This window comes from Meles meles, chromosome 13, assembly GCF_922984935.1.
Source record: "Meles meles chromosome 13, mMelMel3.1 paternal haplotype, whole genome shotgun sequence".
In the NCBI taxonomy this organism is placed as follows: domain Eukaryota; kingdom Metazoa; phylum Chordata; class Mammalia; order Carnivora; family Mustelidae; genus Meles; species Meles meles.
Window position 1 is genome coordinate 71719516 of NC_060078.1, and position 27741 is coordinate 71747256.

The 27741-nt window shown below is 54.5% G+C and overlaps 2 protein-coding genes across 5 annotated transcripts in view; one reads left to right on the plus strand and one right to left on the minus strand.

Annotated features, from left to right (window-relative positions):
* Positions 1 to 21422, plus strand: part of VWA2 (von Willebrand factor A domain containing 2) — a 46072-nt gene extending 24650 nt beyond the window's left edge. The window contains exons 6-14 of the mRNA XM_046027232.1: positions 3570 to 3764; positions 8598 to 8731; positions 9295 to 9427; positions 11805 to 11860; positions 14422 to 14529; positions 15513 to 16085; positions 17244 to 17795; positions 18472 to 18597; positions 19426 to 21422. Coding sequence (XP_045883188.1) covers positions 3570 to 3764; positions 8598 to 8731; positions 9295 to 9427; positions 11805 to 11860; positions 14422 to 14529; positions 15513 to 16085; positions 17244 to 17795; positions 18472 to 18597; positions 19426 to 19541 — 1993 coding nt within the window. The 3' untranslated portion in view covers positions 19542 to 21422. The remainder of the gene's footprint in view (positions 1 to 3569; positions 3765 to 8597; positions 8732 to 9294; positions 9428 to 11804; positions 11861 to 14421; positions 14530 to 15512; positions 16086 to 17243; positions 17796 to 18471; positions 18598 to 19425) is intronic.
* Positions 21423 to 21604: 182 nt separating this feature from the next.
* The window catches only part of AFAP1L2 (actin filament associated protein 1 like 2), a 99605-nt gene continuing 93468 nt past the window's right edge, over positions 21605 to 27741 (minus strand). For 3 of the 4 annotated variants that reach the window (XM_046027196.1, XM_046027195.1, XM_046027198.1), the window contains 6 exons: positions 27429 to 27668; positions 27163 to 27340; positions 26694 to 26849; positions 24683 to 24876; positions 24439 to 24561; positions 21605 to 23573 (listed from right to left, as the gene is read on the minus strand). In XM_046027196.1, coding sequence (XP_045883152.1) covers positions 23547 to 23573; positions 24439 to 24561; positions 24683 to 24876; positions 26694 to 26849; positions 27163 to 27340; positions 27429 to 27668 — 918 coding nt within the window. In that variant the 3' untranslated portion in view covers positions 21605 to 23546. The remainder of the gene's footprint in view (positions 23574 to 24438; positions 24562 to 24682; positions 24877 to 26693; positions 26850 to 27162; positions 27341 to 27428; positions 27669 to 27741) is intronic. The other variant, XM_046027197.1, reaches the window with a different exon arrangement.

Sequence of the window (27741 nt, forward strand, 5' to 3'; positions counted from 1 at the left end):
TGATGGCTGCATAATATTCCATTGTATATATATATATACCACATCTTCTTCATCCATTCGTCTGTTGATGGACATCTAGGTTCTTTCCATAGTTTGGCTACTGTGGTCATCGCTGCTATAAATATTCAGATGCATGTGCTCCTTGGGATCACTACATTTGTATCTTTAGAGTAAATAGCCAATAGGCAGTTGCTGGGTTGTGGGGTAGCTCTATTTTCAACTTTTTGAGGAACCTCCATGCTGTTTTCCAGAGTGGTTGCACCAGCTTGCATTCCCACCAACAGTGTAGGAGGGTTCCCCTTTCTCCGCATCCTCGCCAGCATCTGTCTTTTCCTGACTTGTTAATTTTAGCCATTCTGACTGGTGTGAGGTGATATCTCACTGTGGTTTTGATTTGTATTTCCCTGACACCGGGTGATGTGGAGCACTTTTCATGGGTCTATTGTAGAGCCCTTGTTCTTAACCCACATGAGTGGCAAAATCTTTAGAATCTGGAACCACACCCCACCCCTGTCAGGAAAGGTCTGTGCACTTCAGTCACAACTTCCTGAGACAGTAGTCAGTCTGTGAGCCTTCGCTTCCAGTCTGGTTTAGTCTCGTTCGAGAGGAATTGGAAAAATTTTGGAGAGACTCTGGCCTGGGACCTCCGTTGTCTGGAGCCAGACGCTGAGCTCAGAACGGACTCTGAGTTAGAAATGCACCACAGGAACGCAGAGGTGGCAGGACTTATCCTCGTTTCCCAGAGTTCAGATGTCTTTAGGAATCTCACCTGACCTGTCGAGATTTCCAGGGGGAAGGGCAGGTTAGGGAGCAGAAGTGGAGGGGACAAACTGCGTGGGTATTTGTGTGCTGAGTGATACGAAGGGCAGACACCCCCCCCCCCCCAGCCCAGTGCAATGGGAAGCCTGGTCTCCCAGGTCTTTGACATTTGAGTTCTCTCTAACCACAGCCAGGAGGCTCATGGGGCACACTGCCAGGAGCGTGAAGGTCCAGGGAGCTCTGTGGTACTGGGGCACCTTGGCTTTTGGTAAACAGCATTGGGACCATTTAGGTAGAACAGTCTAGAGCAGGGGTCAGCAGACTTTTTCAGTGAAGAGCCATGGAGGAAATACTTCAGGCTTGGCCTGCCATCTGGTCTTTGCACAGACAATACATAAATGAAGGGGCATGTCTGTTTTCCAATAAAATTTTATCTATAAAAATTGGCAGACTAGATTTGGCCCACAGGTTGTAATTTGCCAACCCCTGGCGGGAGAAAGACCACTGGCTTTGGAATCAGTCTGACTGTTTAAACTCCAGTTCTGACCTCCACTAGCTGGGTCAGAGGCAGGTGGCTTGAATCCTATCACTGGCTATATGATGTTATGGTTAAGAACTCGGGTTCTGGAGGTGGAGGGTCCAGGGTTCAAGTCCTGCCTCCACGTTCATGAGCTGTGTGACCTTTAAGAAGGCCTTTACCTGAACTCCCGTATCTCAGGGAGCTATGGTGAGAATTATCGGAGCTTAGCATCTGCACACACACTCACACACTCACACACACACACACACACACACACACAGAGCACAGCCGTGCCTGCCTCATGAGAAGTGCTCTGGAAATATTAGCAGTTAGTATTATTGTTCTCTGGGCTGGAGTTTCCTCGTCTGGTAAATGAGTGTAATATTAGCACATTTCACCAGAGCTGGAGAATTACTTCAGCAAGAGGATAGGTGAGATACTTGGTGTGAAGGAAAAACTCAGTGCTAGTATTATCTTTTAGAAACAGGAAATATTTTGTCCCTCCAGGGACCTTAGAGGAAGGCTCTTCATAGACACACGGGCTTTGGTAAAGGTAGTAGTCTTCTCGGAAATTGAACTCGCCTTGGTTGTCTTCAGTGTCTCATGGGCAGACCAGCGGAGCATGAGGAGGGTTGGGGGCAACCCTCTGCTCTGTTCCCCTTAGATAAGCCCCTTGCTCAGGCCAGGCTCTGCTCACCAGCTCCAGGACACAGCCAGTGGTGTTTCCCAGTATCCTTGCTTACACACTTTCTCCGGATTGGAGTGGACTTTTCCCCTCCTAATTCACGGACCCACCAAGACCCCATCAGCCACTTTCTCTGCTGGAGCCTGTTCCCAACAGCTCCTCCCCACAGTGAAGCCCCCCTCAGAACTCTTGTTAATTGTCATCCTGTCACTGGTAATTTTTATTTGCTGGCAAGTCTTCTTTCATCTAGACTGGCAGTTCGTTGAGGGCTGGGATCGTGTTATGCTTCCTGGTCTCCCTCTCACTATCTTGCATTGAGAGGGTCCACAGTAAACACCCGTGGGCTGAAAACTGGCATTCTAACTGATGCAGGTGCTGATCTCTGGTAGACAGAGACTTCGTTCTAGGAGCTCTCCACTCTTGCTGACCTTTGCTAACTTAATGGAGCCCTGCAGAGAGAATTGCCCTTCAAGGGCGCACTTAGGACAGAAAGCAGTAAAAGTGAAGAACATTCTGGGCCTGGGCCATAAATCTTTCCAAGCACACTCCCTGCTCTTCCCTCGCCTCTGCTGAATGGAGAGGACTTTGAGGACGGAGAGGAAGGGGAACCACAAAATGCAAGGAGCCTGGATGGATCTCTAAGGAGCAACTTGGAGGAGAACAGAGCAGGGGAGATGCCCAGGCAGGAGGACCACGTCGGGCTTACATGAGAACTGAGCATTTTCAGTGTTACGTTTAAGAAGTATATACGCATTCACACACGTAGGCCTTCACACACCTCCTGTCAGTTAGATGTTTGCACCTTAGAAGAATAACCGTAGGGCCCTCTGCGAGGCAGGCATTGCCTGCACTGACACTCAGCATAGCCGGAAAATAACCGGGCACCCCAGGTCTTTGCTCTGTGATCGGCAGTTCAGAACGACGGTCTCATGGTTTTTTCCTGTGCGTACAGTGATTCCATCAGCCTTGACATTGTTTTCCATGTTGGATGTGTTTCCATCCACCCGAAGGTTTGGCCTAAAACCCACTGTAGGGAATCACCATGTTCTGCGCACTTGACTCCGAGAGCTGGCGGTTCTCCCCTTGAGGACGCCTGCGGGAGCCTCCTACTGTAAGATTTAATTCCAGGCTCAGTGGACCGTCCCTCGAACGGGGCTGGGATGAGGTGGGACCACTGTGACGTCCCTGCTCTGGAAGTTGTCCATCAGTTCAGCCCTCCAGCACCCAACCCTGAGCTGGAATTGAGCCAGGAAGGTCTGATCATAGACATGACCCCCTCCCCGCCCCCGACCTTCAGACCAAAACCCTGCCCTTCACCCTTACAGATGCACACGGTTTTCTTCAGTTCAGTGACCTGCTTACCCCCTGCACCCCCCACAAGGAGACACTGAGCCATAGCTAGAAGGGGATGACACAGAATGGGGGAGATGGGAGGTGGGTATTAGACACGCACACGATGAGGGTCGGCAGCCCCGAGCTGTCACTGGAGGCGGGAGAGCACGGCGGTCACCAACAACCGAGAAGCCCCTTGTTTCAGGGGGTCATCTGGCCTCCTGTCTGTGGGTGACTAACTCGTCTTTGCTTTCTTCCCCTGTGTGAGCTCAGAGGAGGGCGTACAGAGACAGGCCTCGCCCTGAAATACCTTCTGCGCCAGGGCTTCCCCGGTGGCCGGAATGCCTCTGTGCCCCAGATCCTCGTGGTCATCACGGATGGGCGGTCCCAAGGGCACGTGGCACTGCCCGCCAAGCAGCTGAAGGAAAGAGGCGTCACCATATTTGCCGTCGGGGTCCGGTTTCCAAGGTAAGAGCCCCCGGGACGCTTCACAGCCATGGGACGGGGTGGGGGGGACGGGGGATCCGGCTAGACCACCCTGGTCCTTCCTGGGCTCTGTCTTCTCCTCGCTCTGTACGTCGTGCCCGTGCAGGGAGCGCCAAGTCCGGGAGCATGTGTGGCCTCTGATTTGGTCTGAGGATGGGGTTGTCAGCGTTGGAAACTTGAATCTCAATTGTTTGTTTGTTTGTTTTTCATGTGTCAGTACTTTTAATGTTGTGTGCGTCAAATTTGGGTCAAAAGATGACTATAAACAACACGCAGCCCCTCTGTTTTCATGAACAACGCAACAGACGACAGTAAACTGAGTTTATATTCCACCATCAAGTGTGGTTCTCCCATTCGCTCACTTTGTGACGGGTCGTTAAGAATATCTTCAAACCCAACAGTCTCCTCATTACCCCTCAAAATACCCAGTGAAAGGTTCGGAGCTCGGAAGAAATGGAAGACGCCGAACGTGCTGCACTGTCTTGAATTGCATTTGTAATGTTAGTGGAGCAGACAGACCCTGGATGTTTCTGAGTGTAGAAAAATTCATTTTATCTTGGTTGAGCTGAAATTTTTTTCTGATAATTCAAGAGGATGACTGGGCAAGCGTTCATTTTTCACACAAGGAAGGCCTTTTGGAAGAAGATCATGACTTTCAAAAGGTCTGCTTGCGGGGTCCGTGGGTGGCTCAATGGGTTAAGCCTCTGCCTTCGGCTCAGGTCATGATCTCAGGGTCCTGGGATCGAGCCCCACATCAGGGTCTCTGCTCAGCGGGGAGCCTGCTTTCTCCCCTCTCACTCTCTCTGCCTACTTGTGATCTCTGTCTGTCAAATGCATAAGTAAAGTCTTTTAAAAAAAAAAAAAAAAAGGTCCGCTTGCTAAAAGCTCAGTACCCGGAACGCTGTCCTGTAACCGAGACCCCAGTCCTCTGGCGTTCATCTTCACTCGCTCTGTGAACAGCCTCTCAGCCCCGTCCCTGTCACCTGACCCCGCCGCTCCTTGACTCTCAATTCTTTGGGGCGGGAGAAATGGAAGTCACGGGCTCCTCTCATTGTACTCGGGGGGTCGGGGGGGGTCCCTTGGGGCGAGCAGGAGCCACAAAGATCCTTTTCTGTCCTCCACATGCATCTGCCGCTCCTTCAGCCTGGCCCCTGGGGGACCTGGACCTGTGGCTGCCCACTGCACCCAGCTCCACCCCGGAGAGAACAGACTCACGTTTCCAGTTTCCAGTTGAATAATCCAAGAAAGGCTTCTCATTAGCTTGAGTCACAGACCCGTTCCGGAGGCCGGGAGCATGGGGGTCTGGGATGGGCCACTCCCCTTCCCAGATGCTGGCATGTGCTTTAGACAGGTCCTCACTGCTCTCAACCGTAAAATGGGAGGTGCCTTCGTGGGCCCCTCGTTGTCGTGGGTATTACGTGAAAGGACTCTGGTCCTGGTACTGTGCCTGCACCCAGAAATTTCTCCATTAATTTTAGTACATGTTTTATTCTCAATAAATATGCCAGATGCTATTCTGAGTTTTCAGGAATACAGAGACAGTACCAGGTGCCTGCCCTCATGGAGATTCCGTTCTAGGAAAGGAACTAGATGATAAATAAGTGAGTGAATAAACAATATCATTTCGGGTGGAAATAAAAGGCAAAGGAGAAAGAGTAAGGGAGGAGGTTAACAGACTGACGAGAATTAGGGAGCCCAGCTAGTTTAGAGTGGGGGTTCTGTCAGGAGCTGACTTTGGAGGAGAAAGTTGGGTGAAAGGAGTTGCAAGCCTCCTAAACAGCCGGGAAAGGAACAGGGTAGGCAGGTGGGTGGCAAGAACAAAGGCCCTGAGGCAGTAGCTAGCTTAGTGTGTCCGCCAGGGCGTGTCTGGAAGCCGGCGAACGAGGGGTGCATTACAAGAAATAGGGCAGAAGGGGTAGATGGGAGTCAGGTCTAGAGACTCTGTGGGTCCTAGTCAAGACTTGGGACTTTATTGTGAGTAGGTCGGGAAGCCTTGTGAAGGCTCTGAGCAGGGAAACGGCAGGTCTTGGCTAACGTTTTTAGAAGATGACACCGACCGCCAGGTCGAGCACAGATGGGCGGGCTGAGGTGGAAGGAGAAGCAACACTGGGGGACGTGGGGCATCGAGGCAGGCAGCCTTTGGAGCTGCTCACATGAGAGGTCACAGCGGTGTGTAGTGGGGGGCGCTGGGAGCCCCTGAGGAATGGTTGGACCGAGGGTCTGTTCTTTTTTTTTTTTTTTTTTAAAGATTTATTTATTTGACAGATAGAGATTACAAGTAGGCAGAGAGGCAGGCAGAGAGAGAGAGAGGAGGAAGCAGGCTCCCCGCTAAGCAGAGAGCCCGATGCGGGGCTCGATCCCAGGACCCTGGGATCATGACCTGAGCTGAAGGCAGAGGCTTTAACCCGCTGAGCCACCCAGGCGCCCCATCGAGGGTCTGTTCTGAAGGCAGAGCCGAGTGGCCGCCGAATGGAGCATGGACGGAAGAGTCAAGGATTTTGGCCTGAGCCCCTCAGGGAGAGGGAGTGCTGTCTCCTGAGATGGGGAAGCCTGGGGAAGAACCAGGAAGCGGAGTCCTGTTCCAGATCAAGTCTGAGGGGCGGACGGGACGTCTGAGCAGGGAAGATGAGTCAGCAGCTGCGTGTAGGAGCCCGGGGCTCAGGAGAGGCTGGACAGAGACCCTGCCCTCGGGGACGGCACTTGTCACCTGGAGATCTCCCAGGGGGAGTGCAGAGAGGGAAGAACCCCACGGCCCAGCCTGTGCAGTGCCAAGGGGACATGCCGGGCCACGTCCTGGTGGCGCTGACGGTCCCCACCACCGTCGTCCTGCTGTTGTTACTGGCAGTGAGACTGCCTTACAGTGGACTGTTCGTGTGTCCTCACAGAGGAGGAGATAAACCCGGTGAAAGAGGAGACAAGGGTGTTGCTTCCCGGCTCACCTCCCATCCCTCCCACAGGGTACGGAATGGACCACCTTGCGCGTCACGGTTTTGTCAGTGAGGCTGGTGCCTCCCAGGCAGTGGACATATGTGGCCCGTTCTGGGCTTTCTTCTCCAGCTGCTTCTCAGACAGCCTGTGGCGGAGTCCAGTTTGCCTTGTTTTGTGTTTTATTTTTTTTTTTTTAAGATTTTATTTATTTGACAGAGATCACAAGTAGGCAGAGAGGCAGGCAGAGAGAGAGGAGGAAGCAGGCTCCCCGCTGAGCAGAGAGCCCGATGTGGGGCTCGATCCCAGGACCCTGGGATCATGACCGGAGCCAAAGGCAGAGGCTTTAACCCACTGAGCCACCCAGGCACCCCTTGTTTTGTGTTTTAATACATTGTGACCTGAGACTTCAGAGAAATATAATACAAATGAGCTACTAGGAAAGTAAAATACAAAAACAGACAGGAAGCTCAAATGCTGATTATTTGATCCAAGCAGACCGAAAAGGACTCCGTCAAGTCGCTGTACAACTAGGTTCTAAGGATTTTTATTCTCAGTGTCTGCGCTTGTCTGGTTCTGGATGAGGGTGAAACACGGAGGGGGGCCTGCACTGGCCCACAGACATACTTTGAGTACCCCTCACTTGGAGGAATCGAGAATCAGGAGAGGGGACATTGCTAGCCACAGCAACCATCCGAGGAAGCCTGTTGGGTTTCTAGGCCCTCCGGACTCTGCTCCCCCAACTGCTGGTCAAAGGCCGGGTCACGGCTGACCGGAGGTTCTCAATGTCTGTTTCCTGGACCAGTGACACCAGCAAGTGAGAACGTGTTAGGAACACACACAGTTGGGCCCTACCCGGCTGACTTTCCAAAACTCTGGACTGAGGTGCCTCCTTCGGCAGCGTATCTGGCCCTCAGTGGTTCTGATGCTCCCTGAAGTTTGAGAGCCGCTGCTGTAGGCAGGGTGAGGCTCTGTACAGGCATGAAAACCCGACTCTCACCTCCTGGGAGTATTCATGGAGCCCCTTCCCTGCTGGTTCTCAGCTCTGGTGTTGGTGAAAACGTGCTGCTGGGCTGCCCTCTGGATGCCCCCCTGTGCGGGCCAGGTGGCGTCCTCGTCCTGGGGGAAGGTCTGGCCTGCACAGCTTCAGAGGAGAATGGGGAGTTTTACATCAGTACATTTTAGAGACAAATGAAGTTTCGGCCACACTGGCAAGCCTTTGTCTGTTTGGATGAATTTCTGACAGGCAAGATTCTAAACCCATTACTGACGACCCTGTCTTCTCAGAAAGGCTTCTCAGCATCCTTTAATGCTTTCTTCACGCCCCAGGTTATCATGCCACAACGTCATTTCTGTCCCGGGCCCTAACAGCGGCGCCCTCTGGTTCTTGAAGCGTGCCGGCTCCTTCCTCCCCGCACAACCTCACGTTGCTGGCCTTCGAGTGTTTCTCGTTCTTCAGGACTTTTCTCTGTCACGAGCTGGCCTTGTTTGTTCTCGACTCACCACCACCCAGAGCCACTTTCCCTCATTCCCTTTCTGGTTACATTTTTCTCCTCGGCTCTGGGTGACACGGGCAGACCGCTACCTCCGTGAGGACCGCGTCTCTGAGACGAGCTGCTGGTTCCGAGGGGGAGGCCTTCCTCTGAGGAAGCAGATGGGCTCTGGCGTGCACACGTTTGGACCCGTGCTTTGAGCACCTTGGGGTCCTGCTCGGTTCGCTTCTGGACCTCGCCTGCACCCCAGGCGGATGGGGTTGCCGCTGAGCGGCTTCTGGAGCATGGGGTCGTGTTGATGCCCACGAGGAGCCCACGGTGTCGGGGATGGGTGGACAGGTAGGCCGGGGGCCGGGCGAGGAGCTGCCGTGACTTCTCTGCCGGGGCCCGGGGACAGGTGGGAGGAGCTGCACACGCTGGCCAGCGAGCCCAGGGAGCGGCACGTGCTCACGGCCGAGCAGGTGGAGGACGCCACCAACGGTCTCCTAAGCGCCCTCAGCCCGTCTGCTCTCTGCACTGCCGCCTCTCCAGGTAAGGCCTCCCGGGCTGGGAAGGAGCGGTCTTGCCCTTGGTGAAAGTGTTGTGGGGACGGTTCCTGGAGGCCGGAGGTCAAGGGGCTCCCCAGGCAGGGGGAGGGCTCCCAGGCAGGGGGCTAGAAGCTTCGGTGCTGGGGTGCTCTTCTCTCTCTCCCTGTGTCAGACCCTGTGGGCTCTCTTGGCCGGGAACCCTGAGCTTGTCTCCATGGGGTAGAGGAGGCCAGGGCTTGGGGCCCAGATCTAGGGGCCCCTGTGCCTGTCCCCTCCTCAGGGTGGGGAAGAGCCGGTCAGCTCCCTGGCATGATCAGATTCAGCTGGGGTGAGGTCTCTGCATTCCCGGTTGCTGTCGTCAGGGTCTACCCAGGAGCGCGCTGTGTGAAAGGAACACACGTGCACAAGGGTGTGGAAGCAGTGTGCGGAGCGAATGCTTAGAGACTGGCCCCGGTGTGTTCTGCCTTGCAAGAGGCAGAGGGTGGCCAGGGTTGAGGGTGACGGAACCACGGTCAGGGGAAGGAAGTGTAACCTCGTCTTCTCCATCTGTGTGCCCTGCGGACACAGACTGCAAGGTCCAGCCTCACCCCTGTGAGCACAAGACGCTGGAGACGGTCAGGGAGCTGGTGGGCAGTGCCCGGTGCTGGAGAGGATCGCGGGGGAGCAAGGCCGTGCTGGCGGCAGTCTGTCCCTTCTCCAGGTTTGTCCACGTGGTCTGGGGTCCGAGCCCGAAGACACGTCTGGGTAGAGAAGGAGGCCCCTAAAGCTGAGTGCAGGAAGAACAGCTGTTTGGGGTCTTGGCCAAGGAGTATTGACAGGGATCAGAGAAGACCTGGTGGGGGCGGAGACAGGGACAGAGTTGTGGGATCACCGGGGGGTCATAGGGAGGGTCACAGCTACACAGTGGCAAGGTCTTATAGACACTGCCCAGGTGCCCATAGTGAGTGAGGGTGACAGGGTCACAGCTCTTCTGGACGGTTCACAAGCGACTCAAAGTTAGTCCACTAGGGCCATGGTCTGGACTTGGGATGGTGGTCTCATAGTTTGGTTCCTCTGAATACCAGTTTCCATATTTATGGGGCTGAGTGAGGCAGGAGGTTTAAGGTCTTGGATGAATTCCGGTTGTGGAGGCCATGGGAGATGCAATATTTGCCAGATCTGGAGCCCGGGCATTCTAGAGTCCCTGCTGCTCTGCCGTCAGCCATTTTCTCAAAAATTCCTGGACTGGCCCTTGGCCTTTTATCCAGACTTCCTGCAGGACAGCAGGTCAGCACCTGGTAATCCCACATTTCTGCCTTTCCTGGAGATCCAGGCGTGACATTTGAACCCACTGCATCTTTGCCCCTTGGCCTGCCCTCAGGGATGAGCTCAGGAGACACAGCAATGAAATGCGTTGCCTGAAAATCCATGAGCTATCGTGCTTGGCCAAGGAGAGTCCAAGGACTGTCTTGGCAGGGAAGGGCCATGCCCTGTACATGGGTCCGAGGAAATAGGGCCGTGTCAGAGGCCACTGGAGGCCCTCTTTGGAACCCAAGCTTTCAAGTGAAAGGAGACAGTTCTTTGTGGAAACAGTTCTTTGTTTCTCCCTGAACATGTTCTGAGCATCTGCTGTGAGCCAAGCAGCCAGCAGACCCGCACAGACATTGCCCCAGGACGCTCATGGTCCAGAGGGGGCTTTGGACGAGAGGACCAGTGACCACTGGCAGGTGTCTCAGGTGCTGGGATAGGGCCTGTCCTCCCCAGGACATCATGGAGAAGGGGTTGCTGGAACAGTTTGGAAAGATCTGGGAACCTAGTGGCACGCTGGGCAGAGGCATTCAGAGTTGGGGGCCCCGGGAGAGGCTGGTGGGTAGGACCCACTTCGTGGCTTCGTGCTCAGATTCTGGAGTCAGACTGCTGAACTTTTCATTCCAACGTGGCCACTAATGAGCTGGGAACCTCCCACCCGCCCCTTCTACATTTGAAAAGGGGCTAATAACGTACCGACCCCAGGGGGCTGTGGGGAGCAAGTAGAGCGTTCATATGAGTTCACTAATATTGCAAGCTTCTGGAATGATGCCTACACAGAGGAGCTCTTCCTCAAACCCCTCACTCAAGAAACACTCACTGAGGGCCTCCTGTGTGCCCGGCACCGTCCTGTGTCCTGGGGAATCGGCATGAAATATCTCAGAAAGAAATCTGCCACCACGAGCTGATACTCCAGTGGTAAATACAGCGAAAGCATAACACAAACTATTAGGTAGTGATGAGTGCCACAAGAGAAAGAATGAAGGGATGGGTCAGGGTAGGGGTGGGGAGGTGGTGGGTGGGAACAGGGTTGTAATTTTAAATAGAGCAAGGAAGGCCTTGCACAGAGTCCAGACCTGAGGGAGCCTGGGAGAGAGCCATGTGCACCCCCAGGCAAAGTCCCGTGGCCAATCCCTGCTCCAACAACGCCGATTTCCTGTGCAGGCTGGAGTGGGGGTGCAGGGCATCCACAGAGCTTTGTGGGCTGGGCCTTGTGGTTTTACAAAGTCACTAGGAGGAGATGTGGAGAGAGAGATGTCTCTTTAATGAGCTGGCAGCTTGGCAAACTTCTGGTCGCAGCAACACCTGGAGTTTTGTAATTGACTTGGCTCTTATCCCAAGTGGATGTTCTGCTCCAGGAAAGATTCTGCCCTGGAGGTGAGCCTAATTAGCCTGCCCCAGTGGTGGGGAGCCTGGGGGTGTCGCACAGCCAGAATCCACTTGTCTAATTCCCACTGCTTCCCGCTCTGCCCGTCTTGTTGCTAACCCTGGAAAGGAACTCATAAGAGAAAGCTCTTCTCATAGTTCAGAGTTTTGAACACAGATTATTTCCAAATTCTGACATGATAGCCAATTTACATTTTTAAAAAATTGATTCTGGGTAGTTTGAAACGTTCCCCACCCTGTGTGCAGCCAAAAGCTGGGGTAGAATCAAAGAAAACAAGGTGGTCTTTCTTGACCCCTATCTGCATAGGAACCTTCTATCAGCTTCTAGCGTTTCAAATAACCTTCCAGGTTTCAGCCTTCTTGTTAAACTTTTGATCTCTATCATTTGCTCCCTCGGGTTGTAGCTGGAAGAGAGTGTACCGAAGCCACCGTTCCACCTGCTATAGGACCACGTGCCCGGGTATGGTCTGTCTCTTGGATTCTCTAGCTCTTTCTGGGGCCCCGGGATTCGGCTGGCTTCTGAAGGGGCATTTGCACTCCTGGGGCAGAGGGCGGGGTGGGAACCAGCTCTGGGGTGGAGAGACAGGCATTTCGAGTCAGAAGAGCACGCTTGTGCCGCACTCCGTCCTCTTTTGCTCAGTGGTGTTTTTCACTAAGAACGGAGTGAAAACTTTGGAATCGCCTTCCTTAACCTTCGCCCCTTAAGTTGACAAGAGGCAGAGAAGGGCACGCGCTGAGTACCAGCTTTGCAGGTAGAAAGCCTCACATGCAGCACCAGACTCCAGACCAGACACGTAAGCCTCAGTTTCCTCCTCTCTAAAACAGGGTAATGGTCACCCCGTGTCTGGAAAACCCATTTCCCTGCTCCATATGATAGCGGGCATCATAATTGGGATCCTAGTGAAGATTGAGTAGGTAATGCCCACAGAAGTATTGGTGTCATTCAACCTGTTCCCCGGGGGGGCCTCCCTGCTCCTCACCAGGGGGTCCAGGGCACCCCACTGCCCCGAGAGCAGAGAAATTATACTCAAGTGTGTTGACATCAGTCACTTATGGATTTGCTTCTCCCAAGGAGGCAGGGAGCATGTCTCCTGGGTCCTTCCTATCCCTGGGTTTGGTGATCTCCTCGGCATCCTGTTTTAAAGTTCTCACGTTGCTGGCTTCTGAAAGGCAGGAGACACTGAAAGTTCGGTTGTTTTTGCTCAGAAATTAAAGTTTGAGCACCTAAGGCTTTGGAACCACAGTGACCAGGGGCTGCATCCCAGTCTTCCCCTTTCCAGCTGTCTGGTCTTCACGGGACTTCTAGTTCTTGAGCTCCAGCTCCCCCGTCTGAAGTGGGGGGCCTTCACAGGACTCCTCGGGCAGTGAAATGAGATCGTGCACGTGTGGTGCTTAGTGGGGTGCCTAGCGCAGCAGAGCAGCTCAGTTAAAGGCCCGTGTCCGTGCTGCTTTCGAGCCCCCTGGTTGTTTCCATGATATGCCCGGGGCAGAATGGCAGCCCGGGTGCTCTCCGTGCGCCTCAATAATCCCTATCTTCAAAAAGCAGACACTTTGATTTCAGTGACGTGATCCCCATGTAGTGTATCAACATTTTCAGTAGAAAGGCCAGAAATCTCCACTTCCACTGGTAACCGCACAGCTACTTAGGAAGCCCTTTGACTATAAGGCACATGAACTCATGAAGATCCTGTCTGTTCTCCGAAAACTCTGTGAGGGAGGGCGTGTGATATTATCTGCATTTTATAGTAATTGATACGAAGCTCAGATAGGATCACGGATAGGACACTTCAGACGTAAACTGTGGCTCCCTGGGTAAAATACCCCATTTGAAAGAGATGTGGCCCAGCATTTGGACCTCATGTCCAAAACCAAATACTGTCTTTACTGTCTTTACCTGTTATGGAGCGTTGGCTGCGTGCCAGGCTTTGTGCTCAGACTTGCCGAGGATTAGTTCATGTAATCCTCACAGCAATACTGTGGAACAAGTTCTCATCCTTGTTAGTGGAAGATACTGGGGCTTGCCCCGGCTAATTAAGGTGCCCAGGTAAGCAGAGGCCACATTTGTTGGCTCCAAGAGCCGAAGCCTCCCCGTTTGGCTATGCCAGCCTGCGGAAGCCGTAAAGAACCACCACGGAGAACTTGGGGAATGGCACCTTCCACACTGCAGTTTTCCGCCGCGTCTCATGACACCTGCGTGGGGCCGTGATGCTACTGAGATCTTCATCCTTAGGGAGCCTGGGTCCAGTACGAGTTCATTGTCATGGGTCCAGTACGAGTTCATTGTCATGGCCACCCAGAGCTCTTCTAGGCCTCCTCGGCAGGCAGGGATGGTGATGAAGGCCCATGATGCAGTTTCCTAGGGCTGCCAGAGCCACGTAACACAGACTGGGGGGTTAAACAACAGAAATTTACTTTCTCACAGTTCTCGAGGCTGGTGAACAAGATCAAGGAGTCAGCAGGTTCTGTTTCTTCTGAGGCCTCTCAACTTGGGTTATCGATGGTCATCCGCTCCTGGGATCCTCACGTGGCTTTCCTTCTGTGCACCTTGCTGGGGTCTCTCCCTCTTCTTATAAGTCAGACTGGGTTAGAGCCCATCCTAGGACCTCATTTAACCTTAAGGAGCCTTTAAAGACTCTTTAAAGTCCTTTTCTCCAAATGCAGTCACATTCCAAGGTCCTGAGGGTTAGGACTAATACATATGGATTTGGAGGGATGCAGTTCAGGCCGTAACAGCCCAGGGGCCATTGGCACATCCCCTGTGAGCCTGTAGTTCACGCAGGTCTGATGGAGCCCACCACGGTGTGTCCTTTGTACCCACACCCAGCCTCTCCTTTGTGTACCTCACTCGCTTCCTGTCTGCCTTTGCCCCAGGTGGTCTGGCTAGGTCCCTAGTGGTCCTGGGGGAAGGAGGGAGCAGGGCCCTGGTGGGGCAGAGGGGCCTGCTGGACTCACAGCACTGATCAGATCCCTTCATGCATCTGGGCTGATGTGCTAGGCCCTTAATGGGCATCTCTCCGATAGGCGCTTGTGACTCACAGCCCTGCCAGAATGGAGGCACATGTATTCCAGAAGGACTGGACAAGTACCACTGCCTCTGCCCGCCGGCCTTCAGAGGGGAGGCTAATTGCGGTACGTAGCACGGGACTGTTGGGGAGCAGTGGAGCCTGGGCTCCCCCTGTCCACTTCCCACTTCCTAGCTACTAGATGGAAATGGGCCCTTGGCCGCCTACTTTGCGAGCACACCGCTGATCTGATGTTCCGCGTGAACTAGCCTCTGAGTGCTCCGTGGGTAGGTGACTGCTGGGGCTGCCCGGGGTAGGACAGCGGCTCCCGGCTTACTGGCCCCAGAGTGGGCCACTACCCTACCCCCGCGTGTTGATGGGCCCCGTTGCTGACCCCAGTTGGACTCTGAGGCCTGGTTCTGGGCAGAGTCTCATCTCCCCTCTCACAGGAAAAGGAGCAAGGGGCCTACACCCTTTTCGGTTTTCAAGGTATGAGATGAAGATCACAGTAGACTCTACCCTGTAGGGTTGTGGAGGGTTTTAAATAAGGTAGATGTAAAGTGCTTTGTAATGATGCTTGACACATAGCAGGAGCTTGTTAAACAATAACTTTTTAACATATATACATTTATTACTATGAATTGTTAAGTAATTGCTTAAAAAATCCCGTGCTGGGTCAGCTGGAGATGTATACGGAAGAAAACTTGACCCCCTATCTCATAAGCTACCCGCAAACCAGTGCCAGCTGGATCATAGATCTAAATACAAAAGGCAAGGCAGGGAAGCTTCTGGAAAGAAACAGGAGCGTATCTTCATGACTTGAGGCAGCCAAGATTTCTCAGACAGCATGCAAGAAGCAGGAACCGTAAGGGAGGGAAGTTCTAGATTACATTTTAAATTTTTAAAAAGCGGTCAGATGGGAGACCCAGGAGGGAGAGCTGTGTCTCGCCCTAACTCGTCGAGGTGCTCCCCAGCCCCTGCCCCCTCAGTGTCTCTGCCCTAACTCGCTCCTGCCCGGGAGGGGGGCTGGGCGCCTCGAGACGGGTGGGACGGTGACCCGCACGCTCCCGGTGGCCGTAGTGTGACCGCAGGCTGCTGTGATCCTGGCAGCCCCGAAGCTGAGCCTGGAGTGCAGGATCGACGTCCTCTTCCTGCTGGCCAGCTCAGCGGGCACCGCCCCCGAGGGCTTCCTGCGGGCCAAGGCCTTCGTGAAGCGGTTTGTGCAGGTGTCGCTGAGCGAGGACTCCCGGACCCGTGTGGGTGTGGCCTGGTACAGCGGGGAGCTGGTGGTGGCCGTGCCCGTGGGCGAGTACCGGGACGTGCCGGCCCTACTCCAGAGCCTGGACAGCCTTCCCTTCCGCGGCGGTGCCACCCTGACGGGCAGTGCCTTGCGGCAGGCAGCGGAACAGGGCTTTGGGAGTGCCTCCAGGACGGGCCAGGACCGTCCACGCAGGGTGCTGGTCCTGCTCACCGAGTCACCGTCCCAGGACGAGGTGGCCGGCCCCGCGCGGCACGCAAGGGCCCGAGAGCTGCTCCTGCTGGGAGTGGGCACCGAGGCCGTGCGGGCAGAGCTGGAGGAGATCACCGGCAGCCCAAAGCACGTCCTGGTCTACACCGGCCCGTGGGACCTGTTCCACCGAATCCCTGAGCTGCGGGGGAAGCTGTGCAGCCGGCCGCAGCCAGGTGAGGTCCCCACGCCCCACGGTAGTGGGCTCCTCTTGTAAAAGATTAACGAGGTACGTTTTTCGGAACTAATGACCCCATATGGATGCATCTTCATTTGCTAAGGACCCCAGCCCTAGTTCAGCATTCCTTAGTTTTCACTTAGTGACCTTCTGTGCTTCCAAGAATTCTGTCTTGGACCCTACATTACAGGTGGTCGTCGTGTCTTCTCAGGCTCCTCGTGGTGGCCGCTGCTCAGATGTGCTTGTGCCGGAGTGGTTTCTAAAACCCAGTGAATCCATGCCTAATCCTTTCCCCTGGCTCCCCTCTGCCTTGGAAGAAAAGCCCAGCCCCTTGCACTGGCTTCTGACAGTCCCCTGGGGCTGCTCCTTCAGGCCTCTGTACAGCCCCTGTGCAGGGGGGAAGGCAGAGGAGCGGCCCCTCAGGCCCCCTCCCTGCCCTCCATGGACCGGACTCCTCACAGAAAGTCTCCTTGCCCTGTGGCTCTTGCTGGTCCATCTCGCGGGACCCCACTTTCCCCCCCCCCCTTGCCCGCTCCCAGGATCTGTGATTCTGGGTTGGTTTCGTAGCTGTCTCCCCACAGACTGTCAGCCCGGTGAGGGAAGCACGGGCCCACTTTGTCCACGGGGTATAGTGGCGCCTGGTGTGCAGCGTGTGGCACACGGAGAGTGCTCAGTAACGGGAGGGATGAGGGCGCAGGCGGGGAGCTGTCACAGAGGGTCCCCAGAGCTCGGGGCTGACAGATGGTAGGTGTCTCTTTCTCTCACAGTTCAGAGGTGGGTGGCCTCAGCCCACAGGGCGGCTTGGCTATCTTGGGGTTCCACCTCGAGGTCCAAGGTCACGGCTTCTTGGCCAGCAGTAAGTGGGGAGAAGGGAAGTAGAAGGCAGGTAGCTCCTTTTGAGGACAGATTTTGGAAACTATGATTTCCAGCCGCATCCGTCAGAACCTCAGCATGTGGCCACACTTCTCTGCCAGGGAGTCAGGAAATGTAGCCCCGCATTCACATGTCCCAATATCTTAGGAGAAGGTGGAGGGTGGCTACTGCAGGGGACAGGCTGGCTGACCCAACCCAGCACGGTCCCTCTTGCTGGCCTGGTCCCGCGGAGGGGCTGTGCTGGGCCTGGCCTGACCTGGGGCTCATGGGCGCACTCCCACAGGCTGCCAGGCCCGGTCCCTGGACCTGCTCTTCCTGTTGGACTCCTCCGCATCCGTGGGGTCCGAGAACTTCGCCCAGATGCAGAGCTTCGTGAGAAGCCTCACGCTGCAGTTTGACGTGAACCCGGACGTGACCCAGGTGGGCCTGGTGGTGTACGGCGGCCGGGTCCGGACAGCCTTCGGGCTGGACACCCATCTCACCCGCGCTGCGGTGCTGCGGGCCACGAGCCAGGCCCCCTACCTGGGCGGCATGGGCTCGGCGGGCACAGCCTTGCTGCACGTCTACGACAAAGTGATGACTGTCCAGAGGGGCGCCCGGCCCGGTGTCCCCAAGGCGGTGGTGCTGCTCACGGGCGGGATGGGGGCAGAGGACGCAGCGGTCCCTGTCCAGAAGCTGAGGAACAACGGCGTCTCCGTGATGGTGGTGGGCGTGGGGCCTGTCCTGAGGGAGGCCCTGCGGAGGCTCTCGGGTCCCCGGGACTCCCTGATCCATGTGGCAAGCTACGCAGACCTGAGGTACCACCAGGATGAGCTCCTTGCGTGGATATGTGCAGGTGAGTGGGGCTGTGCACGCCCTCAGTGCCCCTGGTGTGGGGCGGGGGTACTCAGCCCGAGCCCCCAGGCACGTCATCGCCAGGATGGCCAAACTTGAGAATTTTTGTACCTCATTTGAACAGAAGCCTTCGTTTGGGGGGTGGGAGGTTGGGGGAGCCAGGTGGTGGGTATTATGGACGGCACGTATGGCATGGAGCACTGGGTGTGGTGCATAAAAAATTCTGTTACGCTGAAAAAAATTAAAAAAAAAAAAAGACCTCGTTTGAGTACCTACAGATTCCCCCAGGAATCTAAGGACCCGGGTTGACTCCGACCTGTAGTGAACGACAGAGCTAGGAACATACACAGTCAGGACAGCCCGGCTCCAGGGCATCGTTTGGCCAGTGACCTCCTTCGTGCCTTTTTAAAAGTGTATCCGTCCCAGTAAACACCGCTGCGTGCCCAGCACACGTGAGAGGGAGAGTCCCTGTGTGCGGCGGGAGAGCTGGTGGAGGTTGGGTCTCTGACCAGCAGCGCCGTGTGGGCCCCCCACCCTGTGTTGACCTCCGCCCTGCTGCGTAAGGGCCCACAGAAACACGGAGATGCGTGGCCTCACCTCCGACCTGGGCTTCCTGAGAGGAGGGGGTCCTTGGGGCTGACCCAGGCTGGGCCCGCTGGGCATGTTCTCCCTTGCAGAAGCCAAGCGGCCGGTCAGCCTGTGCAAGCCCAGCCCCTGCCTGCACGAGGGCACCTGCATCCTGCGCAACGGGAGCTACCGCTGTGAGTGCCGGGACGGCTGGCAGGGCCCTCACTGCGGGAACCGTAAGTGCGGCGCTCGCGCTGCCTGTGGGTGCTGGGTGGGGGGTCACTTGAGCCCTGCTGGGCCCTTGGGACTCAGCGGAATCAGGGGCGAGGGCGCTGGCTCAGTGGGGGGCCTCCTGCAATGGTTTGTTCCTTCTCGCACGAAACATGCGGTGGGGGCCACCGGCCTCCCAGGCGCCGTTCCTGGTGCAGGGACGTAGCGGTGGAGAGTGAGCAGCTCGGCCTTCCTGGAGCTCCCGTGCTGGTGGAGAGACGGGCAGTGAACAAGCACAGCTCACGGCGTGTCGGCGCCAGGCCCAATCGAGAAAACAGTGGCTGGGAGGAGGGTGTCCAGGGAGGCCGGGTTGGGAGCACGGTGGAGGCCAAGGGGCTGGAAGGCAGGACATGGGCACAGATCAGGGGAGGCCAGTGGGAGGTCATTCTCGAGCATTACTCTCCGCTCGGGGAACCGGGAGGAATGGCCGTCCACCGAGGGAGGACTGGGGAGGCACTGGGGGTTGGAGCAGAGCACAGTCACGGTCTAGGAGAGCGGTCTGGACAGGCCAGCCAGCTACGCTGGGCAGCATTACAAGCCCACTGGGGCTCCTGCACTTGAATTTCAAGTTAGAGGAGCCAGCGACCAGCAGCAGATGCCCCTTGGAGCCTCAGGCTCAGGTAGCCTGAGGCCGGGGAGCAGACCTGAAGGGCCGTCAGCTAGGGCCTCTCTGGTCTGGCCCTGGTGCTTGGGCTGCGGAGGAAGAGAGACACGCGCCGGGGCCCACAGGCTGCTGGCTGGGGAGAAGAGGACTCAGACACTCCTCCTGTCCTCAAGGTTCACCTCTCTCCCAGGGTCCTTGCGAGGAGATGCCCCCAAGGCACAAGGCCCCCACCCAGAGCCTGCAGAAGGGCAGCAGCCCGACCCCTCCCAGCAACCACCCAGAATGCCAGGGCGTCCCGGGCGCTGAGAGCCCAACTGCGGCTGCCCGTCTCCTGGGGTCCTCAGAGCATCTGCCTCCAGCTCCACGGGGAACCCTCCCGCCCATGTCCCTCAGCCCCAGGAAGAGTTGTCCCGCCTGCGGACTGTGCTGCGCAGGGATACGCAGCCAGTTGGGCCACTACCGCAGCTGTTGAAGCGTCTTGATGTGTGAGTAAATACTGACTTTCCGTCCCTGGGTGTGCCCTGGTGTCCTCTGCCAGCTTCCCCCTGAGGAGAAACAAAGGAGCTTGGAGAAGGTCAATGTCCTGTTTGAAGCTCCCTTTGCCCACAACAAACGCTAAACAATGTTATTGAGATGGTACCGCTCAGGAGGAGGCCTGCGCTGCAGTGTCCTTGGGACCACCGAAGCCATGGCATTTGGAGACTGAAAAACTGTTACCTTTTCACACATCTTTTCCCAGAGATGTCCAAGTGCATTTGCTTTAGGTTGGAGAAGGGGCTGGAGTGGCATTTGTGACCGGATCTGTGTGTGGCAAAGACCTAGAAAGACTCTAGACTGAAACGTGACCACGAACCAGCTTGTTTGACTATGGGGGAGGGGCTAAGCGTGCAGACCACTCTGGTCTCCAGGGGCCGGGTGACGTTGGCGCCGGGCCTGAGCGACTTTCCCTTGGAGGGGCTTCCTTGGGAGGTTACTTAACGGGGGCTAATTGTGCAGTGCGTGTTGCTTGTCCTTTCTAGTAGGACAAGGAGGAGTGGAATTCTTAACAAATATGACCTAAAGAAACTTAGAGGGTATGGGATGGGCTTTTTGAGGCATCAAACTTATGCTGTTTAGGTGTTTTGCTTTCCATGTCCAGTTTTGAAAGGACTGTTTCGAGAAACGATGTTGGTTATCGATGTTGGTTGTTTAATGGATCCCGAGTGGCAAGAAGGCGCCGCTGGCCTATGTTTCTGGCCAACTAGGTACTCAGCCCTGCAGTCTTCAGGAAATACTTCTTCCCCTTGGTTGTGTGGTTGGGATTTGGATTTTCAGTAGAAAGCTTTGCAGAGCTGGGACCTAAGTCCAGACACTTTGTCCTGACTTTTCTTTTTAATGTTAATAATGTAACTGTTTTGCATGCAAATGTTCAAGGCTACTTTGATTTAAAGTGCAGGGAGAGGTCATCCATCAGATGGTATTGTTAGACATCACAAAGGAAAGGTCATTTTCACTCCCATTATTACCTTTGCTGTGGTAGCAGCGGCATCAGGGCAGGGTCACGTGTCCACTTGGCAGGTGCTGAGAGGTGATGTCAAAGAACTTACATGAACCAGCCGTCTTCTAACTGACAGCAGGTTCATCATTTTATAGTGTGAGCTCTTTGTCCAGGTCAGGGCTGATGTTTGGCTATCCCATTTGAAGTGCTTCAGCTTAAGGAAAAAAAAAAAAAACAATGGGCTCTGGGCTTACACATTAAAGACTATTTCTAGTTTTGGGTCCCAGCCCTCGAGCCTTTTTTTTTTTTTTTAATCTTTTCTAGGGAAGGTGTCACTGAATAGTTCAACCCTCTCCGTGCCCCAGTAGTGGTGGAGGGAATTCCTTTCTTTTAAAAGAAACTGGCCTTTAAGTACATAGAAGTAGGTTTTCCTTGGAAAAATTTAAACAGTGCAGATCATCAATCTTTTGTTTTCTGCATGATCCCGATTCCAGCCAACTTGCTGGACGAGTTAATTCTCTTTTCTAGAAAGATATTTATAATCAGACTCATCCCTTCCTTTTGATGTTTATATGAGTAGTTTTGTCTAGGACCTCTGGAGTCATGTTTTTAAAACCTCTGTGTCTATTTCTGGACCTGAAGGGATCTTCCATCATTCTATGTTACTTTCTGTGGATTACTTTATCAGGTTAGGAATACTTTATTAGGGGGGCGCCTGGGTGGCTCAGTGGGTTAAGCCTCTGCCTTCGGCTCAGGTCATGATCCCAGGGTCCTGGGATCAAGCCCCGCATCGGGTTCTCTGCTCGGCGGGGAGTCTGCTTCCTCCTCTCTCTGCCTGCCTCTCTGCCTACTTGTAGTCTCTCTCTGTCTGTCAAATAAATAAATAAAATCTTAAAAAAAAAAAAAAAAAGGAATACTTTATTAGGAGCGTTGAGATGATCTTTTTTACATTTAATCTGATCATATCATAAATGGCCCATTAGTATATTTTCAGTTCTTGAATCACCTTTGCTTCCTTGGATAAACGTGCTGTGGTCATGACGCACGGTTCTTTAAACGCTATCGAACGTTGCTTGCCAATATTCAGGTATTTTTCATCTTTGTTCAGAAAATGAGATCTGGTTTTTCTTCTGTGATTTGTGCTGGATATCTGGTACCAGGACTATGCTAACTTTATAAAATGGAAAATGCATATTCTTCAAACTAAAGGCAGTTTTTAAAAATTCTATTTAATTTTGCCTCAGGTTGTCTCTTTATTGTTTCAGTCATTTCAATGAGCCAGATTTTGTCTTGTTTTAAGTAACATTCATGCACGAAACTTTAATTATTCCTTAGGCAACCTTCCAAGTATTGGTACATTTTCCCCCAACAATTATATAGGGGTGTGTTTCACTTCTAGGAGGGCCAGGTTCCAGCCACTTATCTGCAGAAACTGATCACAGGTGTTTCCTTGGTGTTATCCTGGGGAAATCCTCTTCCAGGCTTACCTCTGGGGCGTGAGTTAAGGAGGCTTAACGTCTCCTGCTGAGATCACACCTTGCAGTTCTACTAGTTTTTACTGCACATGTTTTGAACTTCAGCGTGTTTCCCCCTTAAGGTCCAGGTCTACCAGGCACTGCCCCAAGCCATTCCAAGAACTACAAGAAAACCCCAAAAATACAGGTAACATTTTATTAAAAAAAAAAAAAAATCGAACTCACCACTTGGTAAAGGACACCAAGTGTGTATGACAAAGGAAATAAATGCCCTGGGATTAGGAAGACAACAGAAATCTAGAGACCTTTAGTTCTCAGGAGCCAGTGTTAGAGAATACTGATTGACAACCCCCAGAAACGAGGCAGGAACGGCAGATGAAATGTTTCAATCAGTGTTAAAAACAAACAAAACACTGCATCAGAAGAAAAGACACAAAGAACAGCACTGCCTATTCTAGGAGGAGGACAGTGTCAACCTGAAACAATTCACCATGTTTTTCTTGGAAGGCGCCTGGACATTAAGCAGAACTTAAAAGAACTTCTCTCCAAGAAATGGCCGGGCCACAGGACTGCATCTGTAAACACCGAGTGATCTTTCCTCCTACAGTAATGTAAAAAATCAGACCTCAAAAAGATCCTTCTAAATCTGAAAAAGAAACTTTTTGCTGTTCTAAGTTACAGGATTTCCCCCCTATATAATACAGTATCATTTGAAATTTTATTTAAAAGCAATTGATCAGGCCTGCTTTAGGCTGAAAAAAAGTCCTTAATTTAGTGGGGACAGCACCTCATCTTGGTCCCAAATACTCTCCCCGTTACTGTTTCTCAAGATGCATGTCATGGATGGTTTCACACAGGTGGTCGTGATGCTGTTTAAAACCACAGAAGACAGAGTCGGACCTGCTCATGTTGGAGAGAAGTGGAAGCTTGGACGAGAGATGGCAGGAGTTGTGGTCTCCTCGGTCACCCAAGCTGCACGACCAGTGGAACAGGGTCCTGCTGCCTTAATTTTGCTTTTCCACCAAAGTCCCACCATCAGATGCTTCTCCCTACTTAAAAATCTTGATAATGCAGATGATGAAATGTCAAAGAAAAAACACAGAAGACCCCTAAATACAGCAATGTCTTGTTTCTATCCAGTAGCAGTTAGGTCCCCAGAGAAGCCCTCTATTTTGTTCTTGTATTATTTCCTTTGGCTCTGAAAACAGACAGAACCTCCTCTGAGCCATGCTCTCTGCCCAGAGGACCACAGTCCCTCCTTCTTCAGGACAGAGTCGCTGCTCTCATGAAGACTTTAATGAAGCAGGATTGTCACCAAGGTCCGTGATGGCGGGAGAGTCTTTCGATGAAGCTTGTTTCCTAACTTGTTCCTTTCTTCTCCCATTCCTAGAGTGCCATTGAAATACCAGCAAACCCACCCCCCCAAAAGAAGAAAGTTAGTTTTCCTCTGTAGCAACCTCCATCTACATAGAAACAGCGTTAAGGAGAAATATTTTTCTGAAGCGTAGGAGCATTTCAGAATAGAGGTGGCAGTTACGTTTCAACCCTTGTCTATTTCCGATCTGGGGCACCTGCTAAGAGGATTCGGAGGCCGTGGCCCAGCAGAGCTTGCTGGGACTGCTCTGCCGCATGGGCCACAGCAGCGAGGGGGCAGCGGCTCACAGGCTCGCCTGGGCTTAGCAGCCAGTGCTTGGTGCGGGGCCTTCAGACTCTCTCCAGCAGGCAGGACAGAAACCAGGAGCAGAGTTTCCCCGGAACAAAGGCTGCCCTCGGCACGTTCTTTACAGTGCAAACGAGGAAAAGATCAACAACACTTTCCATCTATTCCCCAGGGGGAACCCAGGAAGGCCTTCTGTCCTTGTTCACACCTTACCAAGCCTTCACCACCATTTGGCTGGGGGGCTTGAGGCAAATCCCATCACCTCTCTGAATCTGTTTCTTTTAATGGCAGAAGGCCTTCAGAATCACTGACTTTTTTATTTGAAAACTGGCCAGTCACAGCCTGTCTCTAAACTTAGGGAATCACCCGGGCCTCTGCAGATATTTGAGTGGGGGATGGTTGCAGGATCAAGTGTCCTCGGGCTGACTGGTAAGAACGCTTGAACCTGGGCCCACGCCTCTCTGGTTGGTCAGAGCCCTCTCAGAGCTGGTGCCGGAAGCAGGGGAGTGCTACCTCCGCCAGAAGAGGGGGCCCCACCTTAGCGACAGTTTTGCCTGGTGGCCCTGAAGGAGGCTGGGTGCAACTGCTTACCTTGGCTTTCTGGAGGACGGTGCCTTTGCCCGTGACCATGACCGAAAGAGGCCTGTTCTTGAGGGCTGTTGCCGAGTTGACGGGGGTACAGTCTGGGGCAGGGGTGGGGGTGGCGGCTTTGGGCTGCAGCGATAAAAGGAGAGCAAGGCCTGAGCGGAGGACCGGTCATGGGACCCCGTCCCCCCAGCCCCACTCCAGGCGGCGCTGCAGAGGGCACAGAGGCACCCCGACCCCCGCCACTTACCCGGGGGCTCACATTCTCCAGGTGTGTGGTGTCCACAGTGGTGCCCAGCGTCACAGGCCCGGCCTCTGCCTTCTTCAGGTTGTCCTTCACCTCCACGATGTTGAGCTCGAGATCCACACGCCTTCTCTCCTCCACCCGGCACTCCTCGTCGATCTCCTTCAGCCTCTGCTCCAGGCTGGCCAGGGCACCCTTGTCTGTGGGGGAATTCAGCTGGCTGCAGGCTATGACACCCCAGCTGGGGGTGGACCACAGCTCTGGCTCCCCCACACTCAGAGCTGGGTCTTGTGTTAGCATTCTGCAAAGGCTGGAGCACATTCTGGGGGAAGAGAGCTCTGCCTTCACCAGAGGGCATGGGTCTGAGGTATGAAACCTTCTGGTAGGTTCTTCAGGGCTCTCTGTGGTTTTGATAGCTGCTATTGTTGCAGCAACCCCCAGGGAGAAAGCAGCTTTATTAGTGACCCTTGGCTATGCTGTTTCCACCTGCCCCACTGAGTCCCCGCAATCCTTCCGGCACTCTAGGCTCCTCCTCTCAGCTGACCAGAAGTGGTGGTCCTCAGTCCTGGCATTTCCTCAGTCCTGTTTTACTCTCACGCTGCAGTTCTCAGGTTGGTACTGGAGTACCGGAACTGATGGCTCAGGAAACGAGAGCAGAGCCGCATGGCACCGTGGTTTCCCCTAGCCGTGAGCTCCGGGCCAGCAGCCACTGCGATGACGTACGCCCTCTTTCCAAGCCGAGGGTGAGCCCTCACCTGTCAGCCCCCGTCATAGGAGAAGCAGGCACAGGGCCCGATGGTCAAGAACACTTCATGGAGAACAAACTGAGATGTCATTGATGGTTTGGGAACTGGGGTCCTATTTTCATGGTCAGTATCCATACTTTGAGAATTACTTTCTTTTGCTCTGGCAAGTTATTAGCTTAGGATTTCCGGGGTGCTTTGCCAGGAGAATGAACTCTAGTGGAAGTTTTCTCCTCTCCTGCCCAGAGAATCCATATGGAAGGGAAAGGGCCGGAGATCCCCAGTCCCGCGTCACCACCCAGGTCCCGCTCCAGGTTTGCAAGGAACATCGCGGATGAGCCTCTGGTCATGCTTGTGAGCACGTGTCCCAGCTCTGCAGTCTCGGCTGGGCAGAAATGAAACCCAGCTCCCATCAGAAAGCAGATTAGTGGTCGCCTAGGGAACGGGATGGGGGAATGGGAGTGACCGCTAATGAGTATGGGCGGTGAGATGCTCTGAGGGTGTCTGGTGCCGGTGGCACAGAGCCGGGAAGATTCTAAAAACCATGGCATCGTACAACGTAGACGGGGCAGCCATTTGATCTGTGACTTGTAGCTCAATAAAGCTGTTCTAGGCCAAAGAAAGCAGGTGACTCTGCTGGAGGAAGGTGAGGGGCACAGTCATGTTCGCGGCTTCCCGAGAATCAGCAGGGGTTTGTCCCCACACCTGTTTCCCACGCTTGCGCTTGTGGGTGTGACTCTGCAATGCGAGACGGACTCTGTGAAAATGGGGCAGGTGTTTCAGGGGGGCCCCCTAAGAAGTAAGTTTCTTCCAGGAGATGGCTGCTGGGTGACAGGGGAAGGATTGGAAGATGAGCTACAAGGACTCGGACTTCTTTGCACGTGTCAGGAAAGGGGACCCGGGCTGGCCGGCAGGTGGCCTGTGTCTCAGGCAAAGGCCTCGGTACCACGTTCGAAGATGGAATATGTTTAGGTGAAAATAAAACAGTGGAGTCTACACGTGTGATTTTTAGAGACTTTCTCCTCTAACCGGTTTTGTCCGCCATCTACCGTCCTGCTGAGAACAGGTCAGAGGGTCTCTGTACAGAACAGCCGCTTTTCAGACAGGACGTGGGGGAGGACAGGGCAGGGGAGCTCCCCCCACCCCGCCGCCGCCCTGCACTGCAGGCAGATGGGGCCAAGGCTCATGGGCCGCCCGCAGGGGCACAGATCCGGTTTCTTCCCGCGGAGAGCCCAAACCCTCTGCCTGAGCTCCCCACCTGGGAGGTCCCTCACCTGTGCATTTTAACACGGTCTCCCTCAGCTCCCGTTTCTCTTTCCGGAGCTGAGCCAGGTGCCCCCGGATTTCTTCCTTCTTCTTCTCCAGCCTCTCCTTCTCCTCTGTGTACCGCTTCACCTCCGCTTCTGTCCTATTCTTGCCAAGTTTGATCTCTACGGACCCAGAGAGGAGTAAGTCGCCCCAGGTCAGCCAGGCTGGGACACGAAGGCCATTCCACTCCCTCCTCCTTCCCCCCACCCCCGCAGGCTCAGACACAACCGGAGCCTCTTGGCAGTGGCTCAGAGCTGAGCACCAGGCCAGCCTGGCAGGGACGGATGAGGAAACCGGGCCCACACTTTCTTTGCTGTGTGACCTTGAGCAAGTCCCTTCAACTCCCTCCACCTCTACTTCTGCGCCTGAGAGGGCGGGAACTGGACTAACTTCCAAGCCGTTTCCAGAACATGCAACTCTTATCTAGCTCAGCACCTGCGCTGGCCACCCTCAACCTCTCCTTCACAGGCGGGCTGGCTCCGGCTGCGGTGACGGCCGCTGTGTCGGGGCAGCTCGACGGGAAGGAGATTTTCTGCTGCTCAGTCTGGATTTTGACTGTCGTGGTCCTCGGGGAAGGCTCCTCGGGCTCTGGACTCTCCTGCCGCGGAGTCTGCTTTGGGGGAAACAAACGCGGCTCAGCCAGTCCAGGCGTCACGAAGGTGAGGCCGGCTTTCCTGCGGAGGGTGGCGGGGAAGCCTTACCTGCAGCTCGGGGTTCTCTGGAGACTCTACCAGGGGCTCTTCAGGGGCAGGGCCTGGGTCTGCAGGGAGAGTCTCAGCAGGGGGGTCCGGCTGGGGTGGTGGTGGGGACTGGGCCCGAGACTGTGCCCCACTGGAACTGTGCAGAAAGGACTTGACAGGTGTGAGGTCCAGGTAGACTCGGTCGGGCGGGGACTCGCTCAGAGCATCTGTCCCAGGGGCAGCTTCCTCTGGCGTTTCCACCTGCAGAGGAGAGTCGGGGGGCTGTCTCTATCGCCTCCGCCCCCTGCGCTGTGGAGGGGGCGCCAGACCTGCC